The sequence below is a fragment of the Meriones unguiculatus genome, chromosome 12 (assembly GCF_030254825.1).
Source record: "Meriones unguiculatus strain TT.TT164.6M chromosome 12, Bangor_MerUng_6.1, whole genome shotgun sequence".
Lineage (NCBI taxonomy): Eukaryota > Metazoa > Chordata > Mammalia > Rodentia > Muridae > Meriones > Meriones unguiculatus.
Window position 1 is genome coordinate 27,709,115 of NC_083360.1, and position 26,007 is coordinate 27,735,121.

The 26,007-nt window shown below is 52.6% G+C and overlaps 1 protein-coding gene across 1 annotated transcript; it reads left to right on the forward strand.

Annotated features, from left to right (window-relative positions):
* The first annotated feature begins 390 nt into the window (after positions 1–390).
* Man2b2 (mannosidase alpha class 2B member 2) lies at positions 391–24,718 on the forward strand. The gene is made up of 19 exons (XM_021630652.2): positions 391–590; positions 1,244–1,390; positions 3,342–3,447; positions 6,532–6,704; positions 7,674–7,789; positions 9,729–9,906; positions 10,734–10,932; positions 13,018–13,208; positions 14,056–14,200; positions 15,553–15,686; positions 16,123–16,397; positions 17,197–17,388; positions 17,805–18,057; positions 18,427–18,537; positions 18,628–18,841; positions 21,361–21,477; positions 22,434–22,546; positions 23,591–23,708; positions 24,436–24,718. The coding sequence occupies exons 1-19, from the start codon at positions 447–449 to the stop codon at positions 24,519–24,521; spliced, it is 3,012 nt and encodes a 1,003-aa protein (XP_021486327.1). The 5' UTR covers positions 391–446; the 3' UTR covers positions 24,522–24,718.
* Positions 24,719–26,007: the final 1,289 nt, after the last annotated feature.

Consider the following 26,007-nt stretch of genomic DNA (forward strand, 5'->3'; position numbering starts at 1 on the left):
TTATGGAGAGCAAAGAGATTAAAACACCTGCCCCAGCTCACCACCCAGGACCCCAGATTTGATTCTGCACCTGCCAACCTTGACTCCTCCATAACTGTCTGTAAAAAAAACCAGTTTCACTCACTTAAAATGATCTCAAAAGTTTCAAGCTAAGCCACCCCGAGTCTAGAGGTCTGTGTGTGTGCGCGTGTGTCATCCTGGAAGCTAGCTTCCCCAGCTGTCTCCAAGTCTGGAGGCCTCCTCCTTGGGCTGCAAGGCTAGGGAAGAGAGCTGCACCATGCACTCCAGCCGAAAGGGGGCGCGATACAGCGCCAAGCTCGTGCCCCACCCATCCGCTGCCTGAGCTCGCGGGCTCCCGCCCACAGGGGGCGCAGCGGCCCCCGAACCCGGAAGTGGGCAGCTCCGCCCGGGACTCGCCGCAGTGGCAGCGTCCCGTGCACACAGCAATGCCGCGGCTGTGCTGGCTGCCGCTGCTCGGCCAGCTGCTGCTGCTGCTGCTGCAGCCGCCGCCGGCCCGGCCCGCCGGCTCCATCCAGGTCTTCGTGGTGCCTCACAGTCACATGGACGTGGGCTGGGTCTACACTGTCCAGGTAAGCGGCGGGCATTGCTGGGCCACCTTGCACAGTAGCTTCTTCCTGCGGGGTGCCCCCGGCCCAGCCGGGAAGAGGGGCGGCCTGGCCCTCCAGCCTCCACCCTGACCCTGCTGGCTGAGCCGCAGCCTCGGACTGGCCACTTCCTGCCTTTGAGTCCTGGTGTCTTATCTTTTTGGATGATCCCTGCAGAAGTCAAGGCTAGGGAGCGTGTCCCCAAAATGTGGGTTTGGCAGGTAACCAATCTCGGGGTAAGCCTGGAGTAGCATGTGATGGAGCTGGCTTCCAAGCAGGTGCATGTCAGCTGATTAGTGGGAAGTGGGTTGGTCCTGCGCGGTGCTGACACAGAGGCTAGCTAGTTCAACTTCCTTGGCACATCCCCACCCAGCCAGATAAGCCTGTAACCTCGTGGTTCTTTCTGCTCAGTACCTTGGACGGGGGCTGGGGGGGAACTTGCCATCCACTGCCTCAGTTTCCCTAACTGAAAAGAGAGAGTGGTGATCCATACCGCAAACCCCCAACCCCCTTGGCCTGGGTGCACTAGAGGTGTCAGGCACTAGGGCACTTGGTCTCTGGCTCTTCTCTTTGGTCCTTTGGGCTCAGCACCACCCGCAACCTCTCTGGGGCTGCTGTGATGCCGTCTGCCTCCCCAGGAAAGCATGCGGGCCTATGCAGCCAATGTCTACACCACCGTGGTGGAGGAACTGACCCGTGGGAGGCAGCGCCGCTTCATCGCAGTGGAGCAAGAGTTCTTCCGGTTGTGGTGGGACGGTGTGGCCTCTGAGGAGCAGAAACTCCAGGTAAGGCAGGGACAGGAGTGGCAGGACATGGGCCCCCAGGTATGCCAAGTGTTACAGGAAAGTCCCAACAAAAGACTAGGTAGGGAGTTCCAGATGTGCTAAGGAACATGCCACACAGCTGTTAAAAGCAAAGGTTGTGGTCAGGGCCACTGCCCAGAGACAGGGTAATGTCATCTTTTCTGCCTGTTCTTGGTATGTGGGGGGGGGAAGCATCACCCCCAAAAGCCAGCGCTCCTTCTCAGGAGGCACCAGGGGTTGGTGCTTAATTACCTCCCAGGTGAACTTTGCCCCCTCCCCTATCTACACACACTGACTCTCCCCTGCCCCTGGTTGGCCATGTTTGGGCTCCCTGTGGTGCAGGGGCAGCTCTGGTGTCACTCGGGTAAAAAGATTGTGGACAGGTTGGTGCCGGATTCTGCCATGGCATCTGTAAGCTATGGCTTTTTCTTCTATAAAACAAAACAACCAGCTTCCCCTTCAGACAGCCCATGCCAAAGACTGAGGAAACACCTAGAACAATACTGAGGTGCTCTTAGTTCTTTCCAGCATTTACCTTTGTCTGTTTGTTTTTGATTTTCGAGACGGTTTCTCTGTGTAGTCCCTGATTGTCCTGGAACTCTCCCTGTAGACCAGGCTGACCTTGAGCTCACAGAGGTCTGCCTGCCTCTGCCTCCAGAGTCACTGGAACTAAAGGCACCACACTGCCGCCTGGCTGTATTCACCTTTCTGAACAGGCACTGCACATGAGAACTTAAGTAACTTGAAGTTGCAGACCATGCAGGCTTAGCAGGAATCTGCTGGGTCTCGCAGAGGCTGCATCTAGGAATGTGAGGAGTCAAGCCTGTCAGATCATGCTGCCTAACCTCATGTTTGAGGCCACCACATGTGGGCACTGGTACATAGACTTACAGAGATGGCCTGGGAACGATTTCAAGGCTTACAGTTAATGAATAACAGGTGTCTGACTTTGGAGCCTGCCCCTACCTGCAGGCTCTAACCTTCTGTGAGGGGTGTGGCTTTTGTGTGGAAAGCCCTACAGTTACCCTACCAGTGCAAGTTCCCTGGAGGCCAGTATTTTGTCTGCTGTGTTCACTGCAGAATCCCCAGTAGCTAGACAGCTCCCCACATGTAATAGGCACTTTTGGGTAAGCCACCTGTAGATTCTACCCTCAGCACCCAAGCCAAGAGCACATGCAAACAGCCTGGCAGCCTAGCGCCCACCCTCATGGATGTTATTCTTTTCTATCTATCTCTGCATTCATTTGTCTACATTCACTAGAAAGACCACATTAAACTACAGATAGCAGGCCTGTCTGCCTCCAAGATGTCAGGTCCCTAAAGAAGACAGGCTGAGGAGCTGTTCCCTGAATTAAAGGATCTGAATGAAAGAGGATAGCTTTCTGTGACATATGGCCCCAGATTGAATGGTGTGTGGGAGAGGACACTCGGGGAGATTCACAGAAAGCATGAGGGTTGCACAATAGACCTTAGCATTCTAGGTTTCTGATTGCGTTAATAATACTACAGTTAGCATCACCCTTGTTCCTCTGAGGCACACACAGAAGTTCTCAGAGGGAGGCAGGCTGCAGCTGATTCATCGTAAGTGCTTTACACAAAACAGAGTGAGGGTATGGATATGGCAGTATTTAGGCAACAGAGTCCAGTGGATCTGGGGAAGGGTGTGAGGAAACACTTTGTTCAGCTCTTGCAGCTTTTTAAAAAGTTTCAAGTTACTTGAAAGTTTAAAGCACATTTATAGATCCAGGCATGGATCTAGGCCCCCTACTAGCTGCCATGGGCCTTGTGCTTCTGAGGACATGGTACACACACCAAGACAGTGTTCTGTTTCTGTGGAGTGATCCAGGGTAGGCAGTCTCATGAAGGTCCCTGGGAAGTGCTATAGGTTCGGGACCTATGACCTGGCTGTCTTTTTCCGCCCACCTGTGCACAGGTCCGCCAGCTCCTGGATGAAGGACGCTTGGAGTTTGTTCTCGGAGGCCAGGTCATGCATGATGAGGCTGTGACCCACATGGATGACCAGATCCTACAGCTCACAGGTTTGGCCACTGCACTCACTTCTTTATCGTTGTTGAAAAGCAGCCAAACTGTCGGCTTGGCATACAGTTTCTGAGGGTTCAGCCCTCCGTCCCTGGCTCTGCCGTCTGTGGGCCTATGGGGAGCTCAAATGGCAGCAGGAACATGTCGATGAAGACACTGTTGATTTCATAGTGAAAGAAACCAGAGACGTGAAACAAGGGGACGTGCCCCAGTGAACTGCATCCTCCAGGAAGCCCTACATCCTTAAATTTCCAGCACCTCCTACATGGAAACCACCCCCCCAGTACATGAGTCTGTGGGGCATACTTCATATTCAAGCCATAACAGCCACGCTACCTGTCACCCAGAGCCTTGGAGTAGATAGAAGTGTATGCCTGACCTCCGTGTCCTGAATTCTGCCCCCTCCTCTGAGCAGGCCACTTTGACAAAGGGAAGCAGTGATCTTCTAGGTCTACAGGGATTTGAGGAGAGGGCTTAATAACCAGGAGTCCAACATCAGGTGTTCTAGGACCATCATGGCCCCATGGACTGTGGTCTCAGGCAAGAGATGTACCTTTAAACTCCAACTTCTTCACTGAGAGATTAGTTTTTGATATTCTTAATAGAATTAAGTTGGGATAATTCATAAGAAGTACTTTAAGTAGACTGTCTGGTTCCCTAATACATGCCTGGTAAATGTTATCTGCCTTAAACCACCATCACCATCATGACCACCATCATCATTACTCCTCCTCCTCCATCACCACAATCACTGCTGTTATCATCAGCACCATCGCCACCACCATTATCTCCATTGCCATCACCATTATCCTCATTACCACTATCTCCGTTATCAGCATCACGACAACCGCCACTGTTCCCACCATCACCGCTATTAACCTTCACCACCATTGCCATCCCATCACGGCTTCTGCACTACTGTGTCCTCTCTCCCTGCCATCACCTCTGGCTGCAGTGATGTACAGCCCCCGTGGAGGCTGAGGATGCCCTGGGATTCTTGGTCTCATTTTGCACATCTGTGGAAACTGAGACCCAGGGGACTGGAGAGATGCACAGTGGTTAAGAATAGCTGCTGTTCTGATCGAGGATCAGGGTTCCGGTTTTAGAATCCATATCAGGAAGCTCATGCCTGTCTGTAACTCCAGCTCCAGGGCATCCAACGCCCTCTTCTGGTCTCTGTGGGTACCTGCACTCACATATGTTTATCCACCTACACACTCATATATATATATTTTTAAAGTAGATCTTAAAGTTGTAGAAACTGAGCCCCAGTGAATGAAGTGACTCTGCCAAGGGCCAGTAGCCAATGCTAGAATCAGCGCCCATGACTGAACAACAAGCCCCATGAACTCTGCAGTCTGCACTCTGGCTCAGCTTCCCTGGAAGCATAGCATGACATACTATAAAAGATATTAGCACCTTTCTTGCCTCTCTTTTGAAATAAGGGAGAGGATTTTCCCCTGAAACCCATCAAGCTTATCAACCCACACATGTTATTGGTTAATTCTTAATCCATCCTGTTGAAAGATACATTTAGGCACATTGAAATGGTGGGGTTGCTGGGCAGTGGTAGCTCATGCCTTTAATCCCAGCACTGGGGAGGCAGAAGCAGGCAGATCTTTATGAGTTCAAGGCCAGCCTGGTTTAGAGTGAGTTCCAGGACAGCCAAGGCTATGTAGAGAAACCCTGTCTCAAAACAAACAAATAAGCAAATGAAAGAAAAGAAAACTGTGGGGTTGATATGAATAGGCAACACCAGACTGCAAGCAATTGATGGGGGACACACTGATGGGGTTGAAGAGTGACATTGAATGGCCTCCTTGGTAGTTCCTGACTGACTGGGCTTACTTCCTGTTTGCACTGAGCCAGGCTTTGGTTAGCACATTCATACTACCTGGACTGTGATGGCCTCATGACGTATCAGTCATAGACTGGGCTTTCTGTGTGGCCCTGCCAAAACAGAGGATCAAATGTCTTAAGGAAGACAGTTAGCATGCCTTTGACTCAGACTCATTGTGTCTCTCACCACTGGCTGGCACTGTGCCCTGAGTGGTGAGGGCTCTGCCAGTATGGGAATGGCCTAGGGGACTCACCTACCCTCAACATGCTGCTCTTAATTATGTGGCCTCTTGCTCCACCCTCCCTGCTTCCTGCCCATCGCTGCTTGACCCTTTCCCTCTCTGAACACCTGACCCACCAAGCCAGTCCTCCTCCATCCCTCTTGCCCTTCCCGATCACCCTTGTTCTCTGTGGCCTCTACCTTGCTTATGGCTTGCTGCCCTGCTTCCAAGTGCTGGCATCGCCAGTGTCTCAGTCAGAGTTCCCAGGCTTAGCGTGTCACTGAGGCCTTGTATCACATTCTTGCCATGCGTACTACAAACCCACTGGGTGGTAGGAAGACAGTGTTTGGGTCAGGGTTGGGGGAGCTAGTTCATTCACACTGAGTTTCTTTCTCCTATAGTCCTGAACCCAGTGGCTGTTCCATTGTCCTGGCTTCTGAAAGATGTTTGAGTAGACAAATGGCTGGATGAGTCTGACCCAGAATGCTTTGCTCTGTGACAAACTAGTCTCAGACTTAGTCTCAAAGTAGTCTCAAACACCCAACAGCAAACTTGTAATATGCTCACTTTCTGGATGAGGAGTTCAGGATCCCTTGAGGTGGCTGTGTAATCTGAGGTAGGAATGAATATCCATCTCCAAGCTCACTAACCTAGTCCTGAGGGATGAGGCAGACACATAAGGACTGGTGCCTTGGGATTCCTCTTACAGGAGGTCACTAGGATGACCAGATCCATAGAGACATGTAGAATGATGCTGCTGGGAAGGCCCGCTTCAGTTTCGAACGACTGAAAGTTCTGGAGCTGAATGGTGGTATGAGTGAACATAGTTAACCCTAAGAACTGTACATCTAGAGATTGGTGATAAACTGCTTCTATGTGTGCAGTTAAGAGTTAACATCAAAACCTTTCTCATGACCTGCCCAGCCTGACACTGAACCCTCACAGGGTACCCAGAGAGCCAGGGTGAGGGTGATGGAAAAGATCACCCTACGCAGCTCAGCTAGGCGATCACTGTCTTTGCAGAAGGACATGGCTTTCTCTATGAAACGTTTGGGATCCGGCCACAGTTCTCCTGGCATGTGGACCCCTTTGGTGCATCAGCAACGACCCCCACCCTGTTCGCCCTGACAGGCTTCAATGCCCATCTCATCTCCCGGATTGACTACAACCTCAAGGATGCCATGCAGGAATCCCAGGTACATCCCACACCATACCCACTGTTACCTCCACCTGCCTTTCTGCCCTCCACCAGGCTTTGCGGCAACTGCCTGACCCTGGCCTGATTCCTGTAGCTTCCTCCAAGGGTGACCTCCTGCCCCTAGGCCTTTCCACCCTTTAGCTGTACCTGGGCCTGGGCTAGCTCCTTCCCGGGGCTGTTCATGAGGATTGGAGCTGAGCTGCACTCTGGAAATGTGGGTGAAGGATTAGAGAAACAGGCAGGGTGTGTTTAGCTGGGGATATCACACACAAGTAGCCATAGTGGGTTGGCTGTGTGCTAGGAAGGACCAGGCCTGGTGCCTACTGTATTCAAAGAGCATTCTCAATCAACCCTGGAAGTGTGTGGGTGGTGAGGCAAAAGTTACACACAGGCAGCCTTGGGCTGCAGGAAAGCATGATGGGGAACATTTGGTTGTCACCTATGAAGTACAGGCTGCTTCTCTTGAACCTGAGCTGACACACGTTGCTAATTTCACCTGTGGATGACCCTAGAGTACCGGTTGTGGCTTCTTCATGTTTTTCACTCAGAAACCAGATGGTACATGGATCTAAGAACTTGTGTGTGGTCCCCAAGGCAGTGCTAAGCAGATCTGGCTCTAGAACCCCAACCCTGTCTTAGTCTCTCTAAGACTAGACCACACAGTAGTGAACTCTCCATGGCTACGGGTATTGAAATAAGGCAAAATGAGCTTCCCTGAGGCCCAGGGGTTCGAGGAGGTATGTGTAGCTCCAGAAGGCTCAGAAGGCTGATCTTACAGCTACATATGGCCCTGGTAGCACCTGGCTTGGTAGAGTCTTACAGAGGAAGTGACAGAAGGAGGTCTTGTCCCTGAGTCCTTGAGAGAGGCTGAAGGTGTGGCCATGCCATGGAGGTACAAGGGGGCTGAGGCGGGAGAACCAGGGTACCAGCAAGCCTTTGCCCTTCCCCTGTTCTCCTTGGTTCACAGGGGCTGCAGTTCGTGTGGCGTGGGTCCCCATCACTGTCGGAGCAGCAGGAAATCTTCACTCACGTCATGGACCGTTATAGCTACTGCACCCCCTCACAAATCCCCTTCTCTAACAGGTAGGTGCCCTTGTCTGAGGCCACTCTGCCTGTCTGTGGAATTAGCAGCTTTTTATCAGTAGCTCCTCACGTTCACACACAAGGTTTCCCATGCCCAAGCCTTCCTGAGCACAAGGTGCTGATATAACCCCATTGTACTACTCCAAAAGCCAGGGAGGATGATGCCTCAGAAAACAGACATAGCTCCAGAGGTGTTGTACCCAACGCCGTCCTCTGGCTTCTGTACGCATGCACACATACACCTGAACACACATATTCAGGATGAGTGTTTTTAATATTTATTGATTTATTCTTATGCATGACTTCATATACACTGTGTATGTGCAGTGCCCACAGAGGCCAGAAGATGATGTTGGATCCCCCTTGGAACTGGAGTTAAGAGGCAGTTGTGAATTTCCCGGTGTGGGTGCCGGAAACGAAACCTGGGTCCTCTGCAAGAGCAGCGGGTGCTCTCAGCTACTGAGCTCCCTCTCCTGCCCCGAGGATGAGGTTTTGATATAGCACTCACAAGGACATTGCACTCTGACTTTGATGGGACCCTGCTTGCTCCAGGCCTCAGCCATCCTCATCTGCAAGGTGACAAAACTGAGCCGGCTGATATCTAGGAACCCCAGCCCTGTGCCTCCTTTTTCACACTTCCCTTCCTAGTGCCTCGGAACCTCCTCACGCCCCCAGTTCGCCTTCTTGCTTCAGTGTGATTGTCCCTTGCCACAGTGACAAGCTGGCTCCCCACCTCTGTCTTCCTGGCCTGGAGAGCCGAGTTACAGGCAAGGACACTGGGCCAGGGATGGTCAGGGATTTCTCAGGTGTGAGAAATCTTCACTTGCGTATGGCCAGCCTGGCTCTGCTGTGGGGTCAGCTGGAAAGTCAGATGTCAACTAAACCCTAGTTCTGTCCTGTGCACCCAGGAGTCTTCATGGGAGGTGCTCAGGCCCTGGGAGTGAGCAGGAACTCGGAGTATCATTGTCATTTTCCAGGCTGCTGTGCCAAGCACTGTCTAACTTTTAAATTTTTCATTGAGAGCCTGGCCTTTAACGACCGAGTTATCTCTCTGGCCCAGTGTCTAGCTTTTATACCACAAATTGTTTCTGTTAGGAGAGACAGGGCTTGGCAAAGGTGGCTTAGCCTTGTCAGCAGATGGCCCAGGATTATGACTGCTGCATGGCATAAACAGGGATAGCACTTCCGGGGGCTCTCTAGACCCTGGAGGTCAGGAGAACCTGTTAGGGATGATCCTGTTGCTATAGAAACCTCTGATGTTTGCTTGTCACAGATTTGATTGGTTGGCTGATTCTGGATTGATATGGCTTTTTTTTTTAATTCAGATTTTTTTTTTATGTGCATGGATTTCTTCCTGCATGTACAAATGTGTACTAGTGCCCACAAAGGCCAAAAGAGGACATTGGATTCCCGGAATTGGAGTTACAGGCATTTGTGTGTCTCCGTGTAGATACTGGGAATTGCTATCATGTCCTCTGCAGGAGATGGCTCGGGGCTACTAAGCCATGTCTCCAGCCCCTGGTTTTAGTTTTTCTGATGCAGTTTCCCTGTGTAGCTAGGCTAGCCTTAAACTTGTGTGAGGCTTCCTGTTTCAACGTGGTGAATTCTAGGATCAGAGATGTGAGCCATTTCTCCCAACTCTGACTTTTATTTAATTTCATACAAATATTTTTTTAATCCTAACTACTGATATTTGGGGCAGTTTTGTGCCCAAGATGAATCTTCACTCTGGCCTCAGCCAAGCAAGGAGGTGGCCTACAGGAGCCAAGCAAGGCACAAGTGACCCTCATCCTATCCCCACTGGGCTATTGTGGTAGGGGAGCCAAGGCAGCTGGCTCCATGTGGCCCTGAAGCAGTATTCCCATGATCCCATTGGCAAACCATGCTCATCCAAAGCCTCTTTAGCAGCCTCTTTCGCTCAGCCTCTGTCCTCCCTCAGGTCTGGATTTTACTGGAATGGTGTGGCCGTCTTCCCGGAGCCTCCCCCAGATGGGATGTACCCCAACATGAGTGAGCCTGTCACTGAAACCAACATCCACCTCTATGCTGAGGCCCTGGTGGCCAACGTTAAACAGAGGGCCAGGTGGTTCCGGACTCCCCATGTCCTCTGGCCCTGGGTATGACAAGTTCCATCTGGGTGTCTTCCACACTGCCAGGGCCTTCCACGCAGCCGATGGCAGGAGCAGCCTACCCATGAGGCAAACTCGAATCTAGCCCACCTCTACCTAGCTCTCAATGCCCCGTCCTTCCCTGGGCCTCACCCACTACTCCACCCAGCCCCTCCAAGCTGATAGATAACCTCCCAGCCATAAGGACCTCCACTCACATTATTTGGGGCTGAAAGCCAGACTGGCCTGCTTGGCTCTACATGCATTAGTCTCCTCATCTATACAGTGGATTTACAGTGTTACCTGTGGTGAGGCTCATGAGAGGGGCGTTCTTAGGGGACATCCCACACCCTATCATTATCACTATTACTAAGGATATTGAGAGCAGGGTGCTCTGCAGGGTATTCGTCTCATCCATCTAATCGGCACCACTAAGGCCAGGAGGAAGGTATTTCTGGAATCCATTTTGCAGCAGTGATCTGAGACTCGAAGATGTTAAGGAACTGTCCTGAGGCCACACAGCTGCTTAGCAGAGCAAGTAGAAAGGGATGCCATTCTGTTTGCACCTGGGCAGGTGACACACAGTCGGCTTCCGTAGTCCATGGCTGCTCGTGTTCAGGATGTGAGTCAGGGCTATATAATAATTATCACATTATCGCAATTAGTCCTGTGGTGGTTGCTTAAGAGAAGCCTGACAGCCACAGGAGTCTTTCTGGTGCCCTTGTTGGCCAAGGAGAATGGGTATGCTGTTGGAGGTAGCAATGATAAAGCCCTCTTGCCTGGATGAGGGCTCCAAAGGGTCCTAGAGGTTCAGGCCGCTGCTCTGTGTCCTGCAGGGATGTGACAAGCAGTTCTTCAATGCCTCAGTGCAGTTTAGCAACATGGACCCCCTCCTGGACTACATCAACAACCGCACTGCCGAGTTTGGCATCTCCGTGCAGTATGCTACACTGAGCGATTACTTCCGAGCCCTGCACGCCTTCAACATGACTTGGGGCATCCGTGACCACCAGGACTTCATCCCCTATTCCTCAGGTATGAGTCTCGGGAAGCCAGGGGCAGCTTAGTATCAGGACTACAGACCTACTTCCCGGCTCAGGGGGAACCAGGCTGGTTCCCACCTGCTCTTCCCGCTTAGACAGCTGTTTCCCACCGCCACCCCTGTGCAGTTGTAGGGCCTTGCTTCTTACTCTCCCCCGTCATTGTCACTGTGAGGGACACCATCTGTTTCCTGTCTCTGCCTGAGAAGACCTCGGCAGATAGCCTCTGCTCCCTAGCTGGGGGAAGTCAGGGACACTCCCTCAAGGCTGGGACGTTGATGGTGCCCTTGTGTCAGGCAGTGACCGTGACCTATCCAGTCCCTGCTCTCAGTGCTGCCAGATACCCAATACAACCCGACCCTGCTGGTGTGCACCCCTGCTGGGGCTTCAGTAGACCCATCCTCTGCCTAGTTTCTAGCAGAGAGCCAGGGCACCATGAAGAAAGCGCCCTCCCCACTCTATGACCAGGCTGTGCCTTAAACATCACAGAGAAACAGCTTGTGTCTTTGATGTGGGGCTGGGGGACAGCTCAGTGACAGAGCACTTGTCTAGCATGTAGAAGGCCTGGGTTCCACCCCTTTTCCCCCAGTGCCAAAAACAAAAGGCAGATCTCTTTGTTGCCCGTGTCACAGCCTGTGAAGGGTGGCCCTGCTATACCTTTGCACAGATGGAGAAGCCCAGGCAACGTGGTAGGATGCTGGCCGACACACTTGAGCAGGATAGCTCAGAGACATAGCCGTGCCTGCCAGGGAGCTTTGCCAGCACCAATGCACTCATGTACCAGTTGATCAATCCAAGACCTGGGGGAGGAAGCAAGCTTGGATAGCACCTGCTGGCTGGCCATTTAGTACCAGGGTGCCTGGAGCAGGACCTGTCCCTGTCTTCCCTACCACAGTGGTAACTGTGAGCCCAACCCCACCTGGCTTCATCAGTGAAGGATCAGGGAAGGAGACCCCTGTGAAGGTCCTCCCCATTCCCTTCCCTTCCAAAGAAACTGCACACGTAGGCTCCAGCTGCACGGTCCAGGGCCTGGCTTGCCCTGCCCCCTTGAGTTAGCTGCTGTAATTCTCACGCCCTTTATGCCACACCATTGGCAGACACGGAGGGGATGGGGGCAGGAATGTGGGCATAGCCACAACAGTTGTGTGACAGTGAGTATGTTTTGTAAGTATAGTTAGATTCCAGGTGGGAGAGGTTTCATGTGTGGGCGTCATTAGAATGGTGGGAGTGGGCGTGTCATGTGTATGGCTGAATGGAGGTGGCCTGGTACAATATGGGAGTTGGGCTGTGGGTACTGCCAGGCTTACAGCCTGAGCAGCAGAACTGCAGTAAACTCCCAGCCTCCTACCCGCTCAGTTTGCTGGTGCTATTGGATCACCCTACTGTAGTCTTTCCTTGAAGCCATGGGGCCACTCACTAGAGTCTGGTTCTGCTGATCCTATGGGAAAAGACTAGGGAATAGAGGAGGAAGCTAGACCTGGAAAAGGCAAGAAAGCAAAAATCACAAAAGCCTAAGACCTACCTTCTGAAACAGGTGGCTGCCTCCCATCCCGTTCCCATGTTCTGCCTCAGGCCCTAAGCAACCTGTCTGGTGTCTCTCGGCTCTCACCTCCACCTCTACCTCCTTCTATAGGCCTTGGGAGAAGCCCTGCTGACACTCAAGCTGACCTGGGTCTCCCTGAAGCCCACAGTCACATTCAAAAGTGTCTGGATGTTCAAGGGTCTTCATTGCATGCTGCCCACTTAGGCCTCATGTCACCCTCCTTCCCCCAGCTCTCCCAGCCCTTTGTATATGTGAAGTTGCATGTTTCTTAGGTGTGCTGTGGGCTGCCTTTTGTCCCGTTGTGATAACTTCAGCACCTACCTTGTACCAGTCTGCCCAGCCTAGCCTGATGTTCCTGTCAAACATCAGACCCTACCCAGAAATCCTAGGTCCAGGTCTCCTTGTGGAAGCCAGAGGTCGTGGTTTCACCACCAGTTCTGAGTGCGTCCCTGAGTGGCCAGGAAGAGCTAGTAGCCTAAGCTTTTCCCAGGTCTGCCCTCAGCACCCTCAGCCTCACCGCCTGTGCTCACCTTCCAGAACCACAGCAGGCCTGGACCGGCTTCTACTCATCCCGTAGCATACTCAAGGGTCTAGCGAGACAGGCCAGTGCCATGCTACATGCTGCGGAGTCCATGTTCACACGCTACATGTGGCCAGCTCCCAATGGGACTCTGGATTCGACCTGGGCCCTGAAGCAGCTCCAAGAGCTTCGCTGGGCTGTGTCTGAGGTAAAGTCCCTGCATGGCCTTAGTGTGACTGGGCCCTCTCGTGGTGTGTGCCTCCCCATAATTAGAGGCTCCACCGTATAGAAGAGAAAACTGAGGTCCCCTTTGATCACAAGGCTGGTGCAATGTGAAACTGGGCCACAGCTGGACCCTGGGTCTCAAGGTTCCCAGTATGTGGCTTCCGTAAGCTTCACACCTGATTTTACAGAGAATAGAGAATAGAATGGCCTTGGTGCCCTGCCTGGATCCAACTCTCAGCTCATCTGATGGCCTTAGGCTCATGACTTTTCCTCTCTGGGACCCATTTTCTTCCCTGTCCACTCACCCCACAGGATGGCACCCACCTCCCGCCTCTGTGTCCATGAGGAAATGGAGACATAAGAAGTCTTGTAGTTTGTCACCCCTTCAGGAAGTGTCTTGGTCAGGCAGCCATCTTAGATGTGTGGGGGTAAATCTCTAGGAGATGTGTTGGGAAGAGGCAGATGGACTTACTGTGCATCAGAGCATCAGAGTGTGTGGCTTCAGTCAGGGAACTCTAGTCTCCTGCTCTATGAAAAGAGACAGTCCACCTCTCACTGGTGTAGTGGAAGCATCAGACAGTGCACCAGGAGGAACCAGTGCACACATGGGAACTGATGATGGAGGGGAAGCTGGGTCTCTACCAGAAGGAGGACTCAGATAGGGCATTCCTATGAGGGCAGGAAAAGCGGGGCCAGTTCTCTAGTCTCTTGCCTCAGTTTCCCTTCTGTAAGATGGGAGGGATGCTTGCCTTCTCCCCTGGTGTTCTGAAGAGCAGGTGCCTCTCGAGACCAACTGTGACACCCGTCTTCCTTGGCTCTCGTGGTGACAGGTCCAGCACCACGATGCCATCACAGGCACTGAGTCCCCCAAGGTGAACAACATGTACGTGGAACATCTAAGAACGGGGATGCTGGGAGTACACAAGCTGATGGCCTCCATTGCCCTGGACAGGACCCCAGTGTACCGTGGCACAGGTAAGCCAGGCCCCTGCAGGGAGGCAGTGGCTTTGCTTTGAAAAGAACTGGGGGCCAGACGTGGTAACACACACTTACAGTGGCAGCACCAGGGAGGTAGATGCAGGGTCTTTGCAAGTTTGAAGCTAGTCTGGTCTACATAGCAAGTTCCAGGACAGCCAGAACTGTCCTGACACAATAGAGAGACACAATAGAGAGACCCTGAGTCAATAAACAAAACAAAAACAAAAGAGTCTGGGATGGGGGTAGAGACCAGAACTTCACATGAGTCCAAGGCCCTGTGATCCCGGTACCATGGTGTGATCTTGCCAAGGCCCTGAACGGGCTGGTGAGCCTGTTCAGAGTTTGGGCCTAGTTCTTTATCCTGGCATCCAGGATGGAATGGCAGCACAGTTGGACTGAGCAAGAATCACTGAGGAGCTCTGAATGTTTTCTGAGGCTAGAATGTTCCTGTGGGTATTTAATGCCTTGCATAGCCCACAAGAGTGAGAATCATTTTTGAACCGAGGAACCTGAGACTCAAAGGGGTCGTGGCTCTGCTCAGGCTCACCAGCCCGAGTTTGAACCTGCCACCCACCCCATGCTCCCCACTATGTTCTCTGGCCCTTCCCTTCCTGGTCCCCGCTTTCCCTCTCAAGCCCAGCTGGACTCTAGGCAGCTGTGGCCCAGCCTCTTTGTGCATTAAGTGTCACATGTGAAGAGTAACCCATCGTACAGCTGGGATATTTGAAACTAGGGAAATCATGAACAGACAGGAATAAGGCCCCAGGTCCCCTTGCCCTACCTCGCTCCTCTTGTATCATTTGCTGGCCCTTTCTAGCTTCTTTGGTCTTCTCCACTTCCCTGACAGGGTCTGGGCCGTGTCTCCCATCTGCCCTGCCCTTCCTTCTCTGTCTGTATGATCTAATCCAGCCTGCACATTCTGCCCGTGGCTGGCACAGAACAACCCTTGCCCTGGGGCCACAAGTCTGATAGAAGTGACACTTGCAGAAAGAAGTTGTGACATCGGTGCTGGGTAGGGCAGTAAGGTGGGCTTTGCCTTCCCATGAGCACACAGGCAGACTTCTCCCAGCAGGGAGCAGATACAGAAGAACCAAAAAGTGAACAGCAAGGCCCGAGGATGGAGGTTGTAGAGTGGGCTATATATTCAAGGATCAAAGCATAGCAGATGGAACAGAAAGGAAGCCAGGCCTGCATCACAAGAGCCTCTTATGCTGGTTGGGGCCCTCACTCCTTCCTCTCCACATATGCCTTGGAGCTATGGAAGGCCAGGTCTGGCCTACCTCATTTTCCTTCATCCAGGAGCTTCCAAAGACCTCAGGGGCCTCAAGTGATATCTGTTCTCTCTGTAGACCCGAGGCCTGTGGGATACTCTGTCTCTGTGTATAACCCACTGGCCTGGAATATCACCACCATCATCACCATGACTGTCACTTTCTCCAATGTCAGTGTCACGGATGAGTTGGGCCACCCGGTGTCAGCGCAGGTATGGGCAAGAAGTCCTGCTGGAGGGCATTTGCTGTCTGCACTTAGTAACCTTGTTCCACTGTACCTGTGCAAAGGCCCTGGGCGACTTAAGAGGCACTTTAACAGAGGTGCCAAGGTTGGGATGGGATATAGGCTGCCCCTTTGCACTATGCATTCAGTATGAGTCATGTAGTCCTCTCCCCCTGCCCCCACTGCTAAGATGGAGAAGGACAAGATATAGGGAGAAGTGAGTGGAAGGAAGGGCCCCAGAGATGATGGTACAGCCAGAGCTAAGCCGAAGCTTGTAAAGATGTCATGGGAATCTTTACAAGAGGTGGAAGGACACCACCTGGTGTCCTATCCGCCTGGGCAGATAGTGAGAACCTGTTCCGGGAGTGTGGGGCGGGCAGGGATTATGAATGAGGAAACTTCCTTTCCATGCTGCTGGCTTGCAGATCCAAAACTCTACGGAGGACCCTTCTGCCTATGAGCTGCTTATCCTGACCACCATCCCGGGCCTCAGCTACCGACACTACAAAGTCAGGCACACTCATGGGGACCAGGCAGACACGGGGGAAATGGTCGTCCCCATGGCCAGTACCCACAAGTTTAGTCTCAAGCTGAGGAAGCAGACTAGCCAGAAAGGCAAGCACTTACTGCCTGTGACCAACGACTGCTATACTCTGCTGTTCGACCTGGACACCAACCTGTTACATAGCATTCAGGAGAGGTAAGGTGAGGTCAGCACCGCCTCTGAAGCGTGCCTGGGGCCTGGACACATGGATGGTATCCTGCGACCCCTCTGTGCTCACTTTCCTGAGGGAAAGACCAGGTGATAGCAAGAGCCCTTCCTTGTCTTGTGTTCCTTAGGAGGGGGAACCTGGGCCACTGCCAAAAGACTTCCAACTGTCTCATTCCAGAGCCCTGACCCACAGACAAAGAGGACACTAAGGGACCCCAGGAGAAAGGTGCTCATGCAGTCCACTTCTCTAACTACAGAAACAGAGTTGTTTCTGGTCAGGAGAAAGGGCCGTTAAATACTCTCTTCCCACCACCTCTCACTTGTCCATCCACGCACTGAGACAGTCATCCGCTGCCCTATGTATCTACGTGTCTGTGTAGCCAGCATTCTGTCCACCCATATATCCACCCATCCACACATTTACCCACGTCGCTGTGGATCAAGAGACTTGAAGGGTATGAAGGGTGGGTGTGAAGGGTCTCTGACATGTGACACAGGGATGGCTTGGGTCAGCATGACAAAACTCCACTCTTGTGCTGCTGTGGCTGCTGGGCCACTGGTGGGATGCATAGTGCTCCCTGGTGGCAGAGCCTGTGTGCAGCCTCCCTCTTGTGACTTCACCTGACAGTCCTTGGCTATGTGTAGGATCAGAAAGGAGTTTTCCCTGAGGCTTCCCCAGACTCTGCCAGTGCGTTTTCTTCACTCCTGATCCCCAGCCACAGCCCCGCTGCAGATGGGTGATCTTGTCGAGCTTGACATCAACCATTCCCCTCTCTCACCCCTGCAGACAGAGGAACCACACAATACGCATGACCCAAGAGTTCCTGGAGTACCAGGCCAACGGGGATGTGAAGCAGGGCCCCATTTCTGACAACTACCTGTTTGCGCCTAACAAGACCGCTGAGCCTGCCTGGGAAGCAGTGGGGATGGAGATGGTGGTGGGCACGCTGGCAACGGACATACGGCAGTATTTCTACAGGTGTGTCCCCTGATTGAGCCCACAGCCCCTTCAAGGCTCAGGAGGAGTGGGTCAATGAGCCAGTGTCTTTCTCTAGAGCCTCTGTTCCTGTTCTTGGGCATGGCTCTGGCACATGACTAATTACTGATAACCGGATGAGACATTCGCTCTCCTTTGCCTGTGCTTTTGTGTGTGCCTGAGTGATCACATTATTGGTAGCTGAGTCAGAGCATGAGAAAGGGGCTCTTGTTACTCCATGAATGGTCTAGGGCTTGCACGAATCTCCACAGGGTCCATAGTCCTCCCACTGGGTTGCTGGGTCTAGTACTGCCAGTATCCACCTGCAGATGGCGGCCTTTTGGCCCTCTGCTTCCTGTATGAAGGGAGGAGCCTCCAGCCAGCCCCCAGAGCACTCTTTTTCTGTACCCCCTTCCTAGAAATGTAACAGACCAGTCTTACATCTACTCGATCCACTCTCGTCTGGCCCACGTGCATCCGAGCCCTGCTGGGGAACTGCTCTGCCAACGGATAGAGCAGCAGTACCGAGTGGGCCCACTGGACCTAAACCGTGAGGCCATCCTGAGGACCAGCAGTGACCTAGACAACCAGCAAGTCCTCTACTCTGACAACAATGGCTACCAGATGCAGCGGAGGCCCTACAAGGCTTTCAAGAGCAATTCTATCGCCCGGGTATGCCTACAGCAGTTCCACACTGCACCCAAGCATGCTTCTCCTTGCCTGTTGAGCACCCACTTGTAGCAAGAGAGGCTTCTGGGGAGAGCTATTTCAAAGATCCTGAGCAGAATCTGCCCTGTGGGCTCTGTTGGCACCCTGGCAGTGCCACTTCCAAGACCTATTTCCTTGTTCCCTCTTGGCTTTGTCAGGGACCAGTATTGGTGCCATGTGTGCTGAGCACTTAGCAGGGGCCTTGAATCCCATCAGTCAGGCCACAGGGCTAGGAAGCAGCAGTCTGGAAGCTGTGCCAGAGTGCCTAGGGGACAGCTGGTGTCTGCCTGACCCCGTACTGAAGCTGTCACTGGGTGGCACTCATGTCTGCAGAATTACTACCCGATTGTCCAGTCAGCCTTCATCGAGGATGACAAGAGCAGGCTGGTGCTGCTGGCAGAGCGAGCACACGGTATCTCCAGCCAACAGAATGGGCAGGTGGAGGTAAGAGGGGCCTGGCTGTCCTCCCACAGGCCCTCATAGCCACCCACAGCATGGCCAGGGGCAAAGAAGGACCTCGGGGGATTTCTGCAGGTAATGCTCCACCGGCGGCTATGGAACAACCTGGACTGGGACCTCAAGTACAACCTCACGCTGAATGACACCTCCGTGGTCCACCCGGTGCTCTGGCTTCTCCTGGGGCCTAAATCCGTCACTACTGCCCTGCGCCCAAGGAGTGGGTTGGCACTGCAGCACAGGCCCGTTGTGTTGTTCAGAGAGCTAACTGATGAAGAGCCCCCCGTTCAGAGTAAGCATCACCACTGCCTAGGATGTGACCCCAACCCCCCCCAAGGATAGTGGCTGTAAGACTCAGGATGCTGCACAGCCTTGAAGCAAGAAGGGACCTCAAAGTCTGAGTGCTGTCAGTGGTTACCTCAGGCTTACCCGGCTAGTCAGTACAGAGCTGAGATTCTCAGCCCGTCCCACTCTCTCTCCCCTCAGTCTTCTCCATCTCTTTCCCTGCCGTGTCCTTTTCTTGCGAGCCTGCAGCACAACCACTTAAAGGGCTAGCTGTCTCAGTCAGGGTAGGCTGTCAATACGCAAGTGTGCTTCTAGTCCAGGGGTGTCTAGCCTTTCGGCTTCCTCTGGCAGTGTTAGAGAAAATTGTCAGGGGCACGTTTTAAATCCAGGATTACACGAGCCATGGCCCGTGGCTTGTGAGAGCATGCGTGTTTACTTCACATGAGATTGTAAAGCAGCAGTCATCTGCAGTGCTCACACCTGAGAACTGCGGTCAGTTTCCAAAGTGAACAAACACAAAGTCATGACAAGCTCAGTGTCTTAAGTGAGTCTATGATCTCATGACAGCTGCATCCATAGCTGTCCTGAGCCACAGGTTAGACATGCTGGCAGAACCTACCTAACCATGATCCAGGGTCCAAATGCAGTGTTTGTGCTGTGCCTCCCCTCGGGCTTCCGTAACAGCCCCAATAACCCTGTGTCTTTACTGAGATAATGGGCCCTGAGATGCTGCATTTTAAAGGGTTCTTCAGCTCAGCCTCTGCAGAATGTGGCTCTAGAGAGGACATGGTTCTGTTGCCACACACCTTCGATTGCAGAAGTTTATGTTAGAATGCTTGGGTTTTTGTCAGAACCCTCCCAGGCATCTGAAGACAAGAGGCGGTATGGCACTTACTCCTGAAAGGAATGTCTCCTAAACTTGTGTATGAGTAAGGCACAGTCTTTGTCTCACAGGAGTTCTATTAAGTAAGAGCCAAAGCAAGGCATTGCAAACTATGCCTATAACCTCAACACTTGGAGAGCTGGGCAGGACTGCTGTGTGTTCAAGGCCAGCTTGGTCTAAATAGTATGACCTTATCTTAGAAAGAAGCAGGACGGTGGTGGCGCTCACACTTATTTATTTATTAATTTTTGATTTTTCAAGACAGGGTTTCTCTGTGTATCCTTGGCTGTCCTGGAACCCTCTCTCTCTCTCTCTCTCTCTCTCTCTCTCTCTCTCTCTCTCTCTCTCTCTCTCTGTGTGTGTGTGTGAGTGTGTGTGAGTGTGTGTGAGTGTGTGTGTGTGTGTGTGTGTGTGTGTGTGTGTGTGTGTGTGTGTTGACTAGGCTGGCCTTGAACTCATCAAGATCCTCCTGCCTCTGCCTCTGCCTCTGCCTCTGCCTCTGCCTCCTGGGCATGGTGGTGCATCCCTTTAATCTCAGAACTCTGAGTTTGAGGCCAGCCTGGTCTACAGAGAGAGTTCCAGCATAGCCAGGACTACATAGAAAAACCCTGTCTCAAAAATAAAAACAGGGACAGAAAGAAGGGAAGGGAGGGAAATAGAGAAAGGAGGGGCTGAGTGAGAGGGTGGGATGGCTGTGGGTGTCTAGAGAGCAGGTATTCCTGGTAGGGCATCCTTCCACAAGGTCCTTACACTGCACAATGCAGAAGGCCATGTGGGGTGGGCTTTCCTGGTGGCGAGGATTTTTACTGCAAAGATTCAGTATGTTTAAAAAATCCCTCTCCTCCTACCCCTTTCCTTCCCTCTTTTCCTCCCTCCTCCCCTTCCCTCCCAGTCTCTGTCACAGAACACCTGAGATATTCAACTTAAAAGCAAGCAGGGTTTGTTTTAGCTCACAGTTTCATGGACTTCTTAACTTCCACCCCTGGACCTCAGCTCCTAAAATAAGCCCACAGGCTGGGGACAAGACTTTTAGCACATGGGAAACATAGAAGGTCTAAATCTCACACCATGCAAAAGGAGCTGAGACTCCAACTTTCTAGACTGGACTGAAGCAGACCTAGGGGCAGACCTTGGTTCCACCTGAGTCAGCTAACCCATGCCTAGGCCAGTCCATGTGACATGAGGATGAAAAGGTGCCAGCACCTATTGAAAGTCAGAGTGGAAGGAGCAGGTCAGAGGGCCTCTGTGGGGGACTGAAAGGTTATAAAGGAAGAGGGAAGTGAGCAACCTGGATGCTTGTGTGGGCGTGCTTCATGAGTGTGAGTGAATGTGACCCTCTCTGGGCCTTAGTCTCCTCACCTGGAGTCTAAAGTGGCCACATGGCAAGTTCAAGTCCCTCCATAGCTTAAGCTGTATAGCAGCTGGATGCAGAGAGCAGCATAGGGACAGAAAAGGCCTGTGGGGGTATGGACAAGGGTAGAGAAGGGACTTCGATGGGAATTTCAGGTTCATTGTGCTGCGGATTGCACATGGGTGGGTGGGAGATGGCTGGAAGGGGCAACGGGCAGAGGTTCCGTGTGGAAAGCTGAGTGCCTGAAGGAGGTGGTTGCAAAGCCCTTTCTCACCGTCTGTCTGCCTTGTAGGGCCCCATTTCCCCCCACCAGTGATATTGTTCCCCAAGCTGCACCTGCAGATCCTCAGCATACCTGGCTGGAAGTACAGCAGGAAGCATGACCAGCACCTGAAGAACCTTCAGAGAGGTGAGGCAGCCTCCCGGGGTGACTATGTCCGCTAGTCCGCCAGGCAGTCCTCACAGTCCCCTCATCTGGCACATAAGAGACCAAGGCCTGCAGCAAGGGTGGTCCCAGCTTCTGGCCCCCAGCCCAGGACCAACCACACCCCTCTACAGATGGCTCCCCTGCAGTCCCCAGACAGTAGTCCACATGCTGCCCAGCCCTCGGGCTGCCCTGTGTTAGTATCTGTTAGTCAACCTTTCATCTTGTGACCAAACATGAGGAAATCTACTCAGGCAGGCGGGGCTGATCTTGCACACAGCCAGGGAGGTTTCACACACCGTGGCTGGGAACATGTGGCCAAGCAGCAGCTCAGTTCATGATGCAGTAAGCAGAGACAGACAGATAGGCAGACAGACAGACAGAGGCCGCATTCCCTGCCTTCCCCTTTTCCTTTTACACTCCACTTGAGCCTCCCTGGGAAGATGGCATTTGGCATTCAGGGCAGGCCTTCCCACCCAGGTTGATCCTCTCCGAGGACACTAAGGATGTGCCGTGCGGGTCTGTCTCCTAGGTGTCTCTCAGTTTGATCAAGCTTTCAACAAGATGAACCATCATGTGTGACCACAGCAGCTTGTGACCACACCCAGCTATAGAGGGAGAAGGAAGGAATAGGCTGGAGGGTTTGAGGACAGGCCTAAGGATGGCCACTATTGGAACGAGGGCACTGGCATCAGCCCCCGTGGTATGCTAGAGGGCCAATGTTGGCACAGCCCTATCTGGACCCTGCCTCTGCTGCACGTGGGCCATGTGATCGTGGGCAAACGACTATCCCTCTGAGTGATGGCTGCAGGAGAGGGCCTTGTTGCTGTCCTGAAGGGTGGCCGAGACATGGGATGGAGTCCAGAGTGTGAAATGCCAGGTCAAGGCTGAAGCCTAGAACTTGCTTGATGGGACCCTCCCTGCCACATCCACACCCACAGGCCACCCCGAGAAGCCCCAGCACAACCTGCGGCGTGTGCTGCTACGCCTACAACACTTGTATGAAGCAGGGGAGGACCCGATGCTGTCTCAGCCCGTGACGGTGGATCTCAAGGTAAACGGCCCATGCTTATCCCACCCCAGGCCAGTCAGGCCTCCAAGGATGCTCTACCCGTGAGAAGCAAGCCTGTCCAAAGTCCCGTCCCGAGCTCCGCCTTAGGTAGAGGACTACTGGGCATGTTCACAGATGAGGCATGCTGGACTCCCAGCATACGCTCTCCCCTCAGGGTGGGTGAGATTTCCCAGTTAGCATCACAGACCACATCTGGTTCTTTCATGTTTAATTTTGTACCTTAGGGGTGGGGAGGCATGTGGCACACATACGTGTTTGTATGGCCGTGTGCGCATGTGCTGTGCACATGTATGTGATCATCGAGAACCAGAGCACAATGTCAGGGTGCCACCCTCTCGTCTCTCTACTCGTTTGAGACAGGATCTCCCACTGAGCCTGAAGCTCACTGGCCGGCTAGACTGACCACTGAGCTCCAGGGAACCTCCTGTCTCTGCCCCTCATGGCCCCCGGCCCTGCAGTTACAGACAAAGCAGGCTCTTTACTGGCTGAGCCACTTCCTTGGTCCACTGCAAAACCTTTCCAACAGCAGGGACAGTCATCTGTATCATCAGAAAACCAAACAGTTGTCCCTGGACTTTCTGGGAAAGGTGACTTAGACTCAGGGAAGCTAAGGTATGTATCCACACAGTGGATCAGGCCCCCTCAGCCTCCTGAGGCTCAGGCCCCTACCTGCTAAGTAAGCTGGGGAGGCACAAGTTCTTGCCTCACAAGGTGGCAGAGAGGCGCTGCGACGGTGGTGTGGGTGCTGTGCCTGCCATCTCTGCAGGCTTCCAGACATCTCCCCATGGAGGGGCTTGTTCCCACGAGGACTTGCTCATTTGGCAGACCATCTAGGGAGCCACACCCCAAGTCTTAGTTTCTGTACCGGGAACAGGTTGACAATCTGCCTTTACAGATGAAATGAGGCAGGTGTATTAGGCCCTGAGGCAGAGCCCCAGGACCCAAGCCGAGGTTGGTGCCCACCTCGTTAAATGAGCTTCTGGGGCCTCAAGATAGCCTGCCCTCCCTTTGCTCCTGGTCCTGCAGGTTGCACTTCGAGGACTAGGGTCCGTGATATCTCTGGAGGAGCGTTCACTCACAGGGACCTGGGACATGCACATGTTGAGACGTTGGCACTGGAGGACGAAGACTGGCCACCCAAGAGGTTTGCGACTATGGATATCCCTGCCAGTCTGGGGAGCAGCACAGATCTGCCCTGCGCTGGGTAGCCTTGTGTGACTACTTTCCATCTCTGACTCCACAGCCGTTGTTAATTACCAGATTAGGATAACAACAACTTTGGATCAGTCCCGCTCTTGCCAGGGCTCCACAAAGAAGTGTGTGTGTGTGTGTGTGTTTATGTGTGTATGTCTGCTGTATGTGTATGTGTGTGTATGTGTGTGTCTGCTGTGTGTCTGTGTCTGTTTGTGTATGTTTTTGCATGTGCCTGTTCCTGTGTGCCTGTGTGTGTTCACTAGGGCTCCACACAGGTAGGTGTGTGTGTCTGTGTCTGTGTGTCTGTGTAGGAGATATTTCAGCCATGCAGTGAGGGAACAGGCCAATAAAGAGGCTCCTTGCTAAGGCTGGAGCTCAAGCCCCCAGCAGGGCTTGACTGGCACTAATGAGGGAAGGGTCACTTTTCCAGGTGGTCCCCTCAGACCTTAGGTGCTCAGTGCAGCCCCACAGGGAAATCAGACTGTAGGCAGTACACCATACTTCAGGGTAGCCCTAGGGGAATCAAAATGGTAAGATCCACTTTAGTAGGAGTCCTAGGAGGAGGGGAGAGCCAAGGGTCATCAATACAAGGGAGCCATAGCAGACTGCAGAGAGTTGCTGTGCTGTGAGGTGAGTCCAGGAGGAAAAGCCACAGACACCCTTCTTGTCCTCCCCAGGCCACCCCACCTCCCGACCAGAAGGCTTCATCGTCACTGTGTACCCCAAGGAAATCCGGACTTTCTTCGTTCATTTCCAGCGGTGACATCAATGCAGTTGGCCCAAGGACCATGGAACTGGAAGCCAACCCCCACTTCTAGCCCCCCCAAAAAAAAAACAATGAAGAGGACCCAGAGAGAGGAGCTAGCTGCTGAGCTCAGAACTGTGTGGCCATGTAGAGATATGAATCTCTCTTATTTTTTTTAATAAAAAATTAATGTCTGGGCTCTTTCTCACATTCAAGACAGCCCTCTCTTCTCTCACACAAGTGGCCCTTCCCTCCCCTTTCTTCTTCCTTCCCTCCCTCCCTCCCACTCAATTTTTTTTAAAAAAAAGCATCTATTTTTCAAACGTTAATGTGAATGAACTGCAGGAAATTAAAAGTCATCAGGAGGAGGGTCACACGCAGGACAGGACTCCTAGAAGACCTTCTCCTGTGTGTGAATACGGCATGCCACAGTATGTGCCTAAGATACAGCGTGTGCCTGTCAAGCTTTCCACACATTTACTGATCTAAAACCCCACTGTGTGATGACCAAGAATACACATCACTAACTGTTTTATAGGAAAAAAAAAAAAAAAAAAAAAAAAAAAAAAAACTGGCCTCAGACTTTCTGCACGGCAAAGGCACGGGACACTGCGCTGGCAGAGTGGGCTAACCTGCCCTGCTTAGACACAGGGTTCGCGGCGTGACGTTAAAAGTGTCCCCTATCATGTCCATGCTGTCAACAGTGCTGCTGAGCTCGAACACTCCTGTAACCTTAACATCCGGGAGGTTGACAGGATTGTGAGTTCCAGGCTAGTCTGAGCTGCATATGTCTTAAACAAAACAAAACAGCAGGGCTCGGAATGACAGCTGGCAGAGTATTTTCCTTGTGTCCACAGGCCCTGGGTTCAAGCCCCAATACTGCATAAACTGGGTGTGGCTGTACATGCCTGTTATCCTAGCACTCGGGAAATGGAGGCAGGAGGAGCAGGAGTTGAAGTCATCCTGAGCTACATAACAAGTTCCAGGCAACACTGCCTCAACATGCTTGCACACACACACACACACACACACACACACAATTGTTATTAACACTAGTGAGCCTTTCATCCCAGCACTCGGGAGGCAGGGGATCTCTGTGAGTTCGAGGCCAGCCTGGTCTACAAAGTGAGTTCTAAGACAGCCAGAGCTGCACACAAAGGAACCCTGTCTCAAAAAAAAAAAGAAAGAAAGAAAGAAAAACACTAGTGAGAAGATATGTTGCACCACGATAGCGCAGCCAAGAGTGGGACGTAGGGCTGAATTAGTTGCTCACCTGTGTGAGGCCCTAGGCTCAGCACTAGCACTGCTCATCAGAACAGTCAATCCACGTCCATCTTTTTCTGTCTTCTGGCGTATTGTCTGCTATTACTGTACCAAGTGTCAAATGCATCTGTTCTCTTAATCAGAAACGGATGCTTGGGCCAGGCTGTGGCCACACCTTTAATCCCAGCACTTGGGAGGCAGAGGCAGGTGGATCTCACGAGTTTGAGTCTGGCCTGGTCTC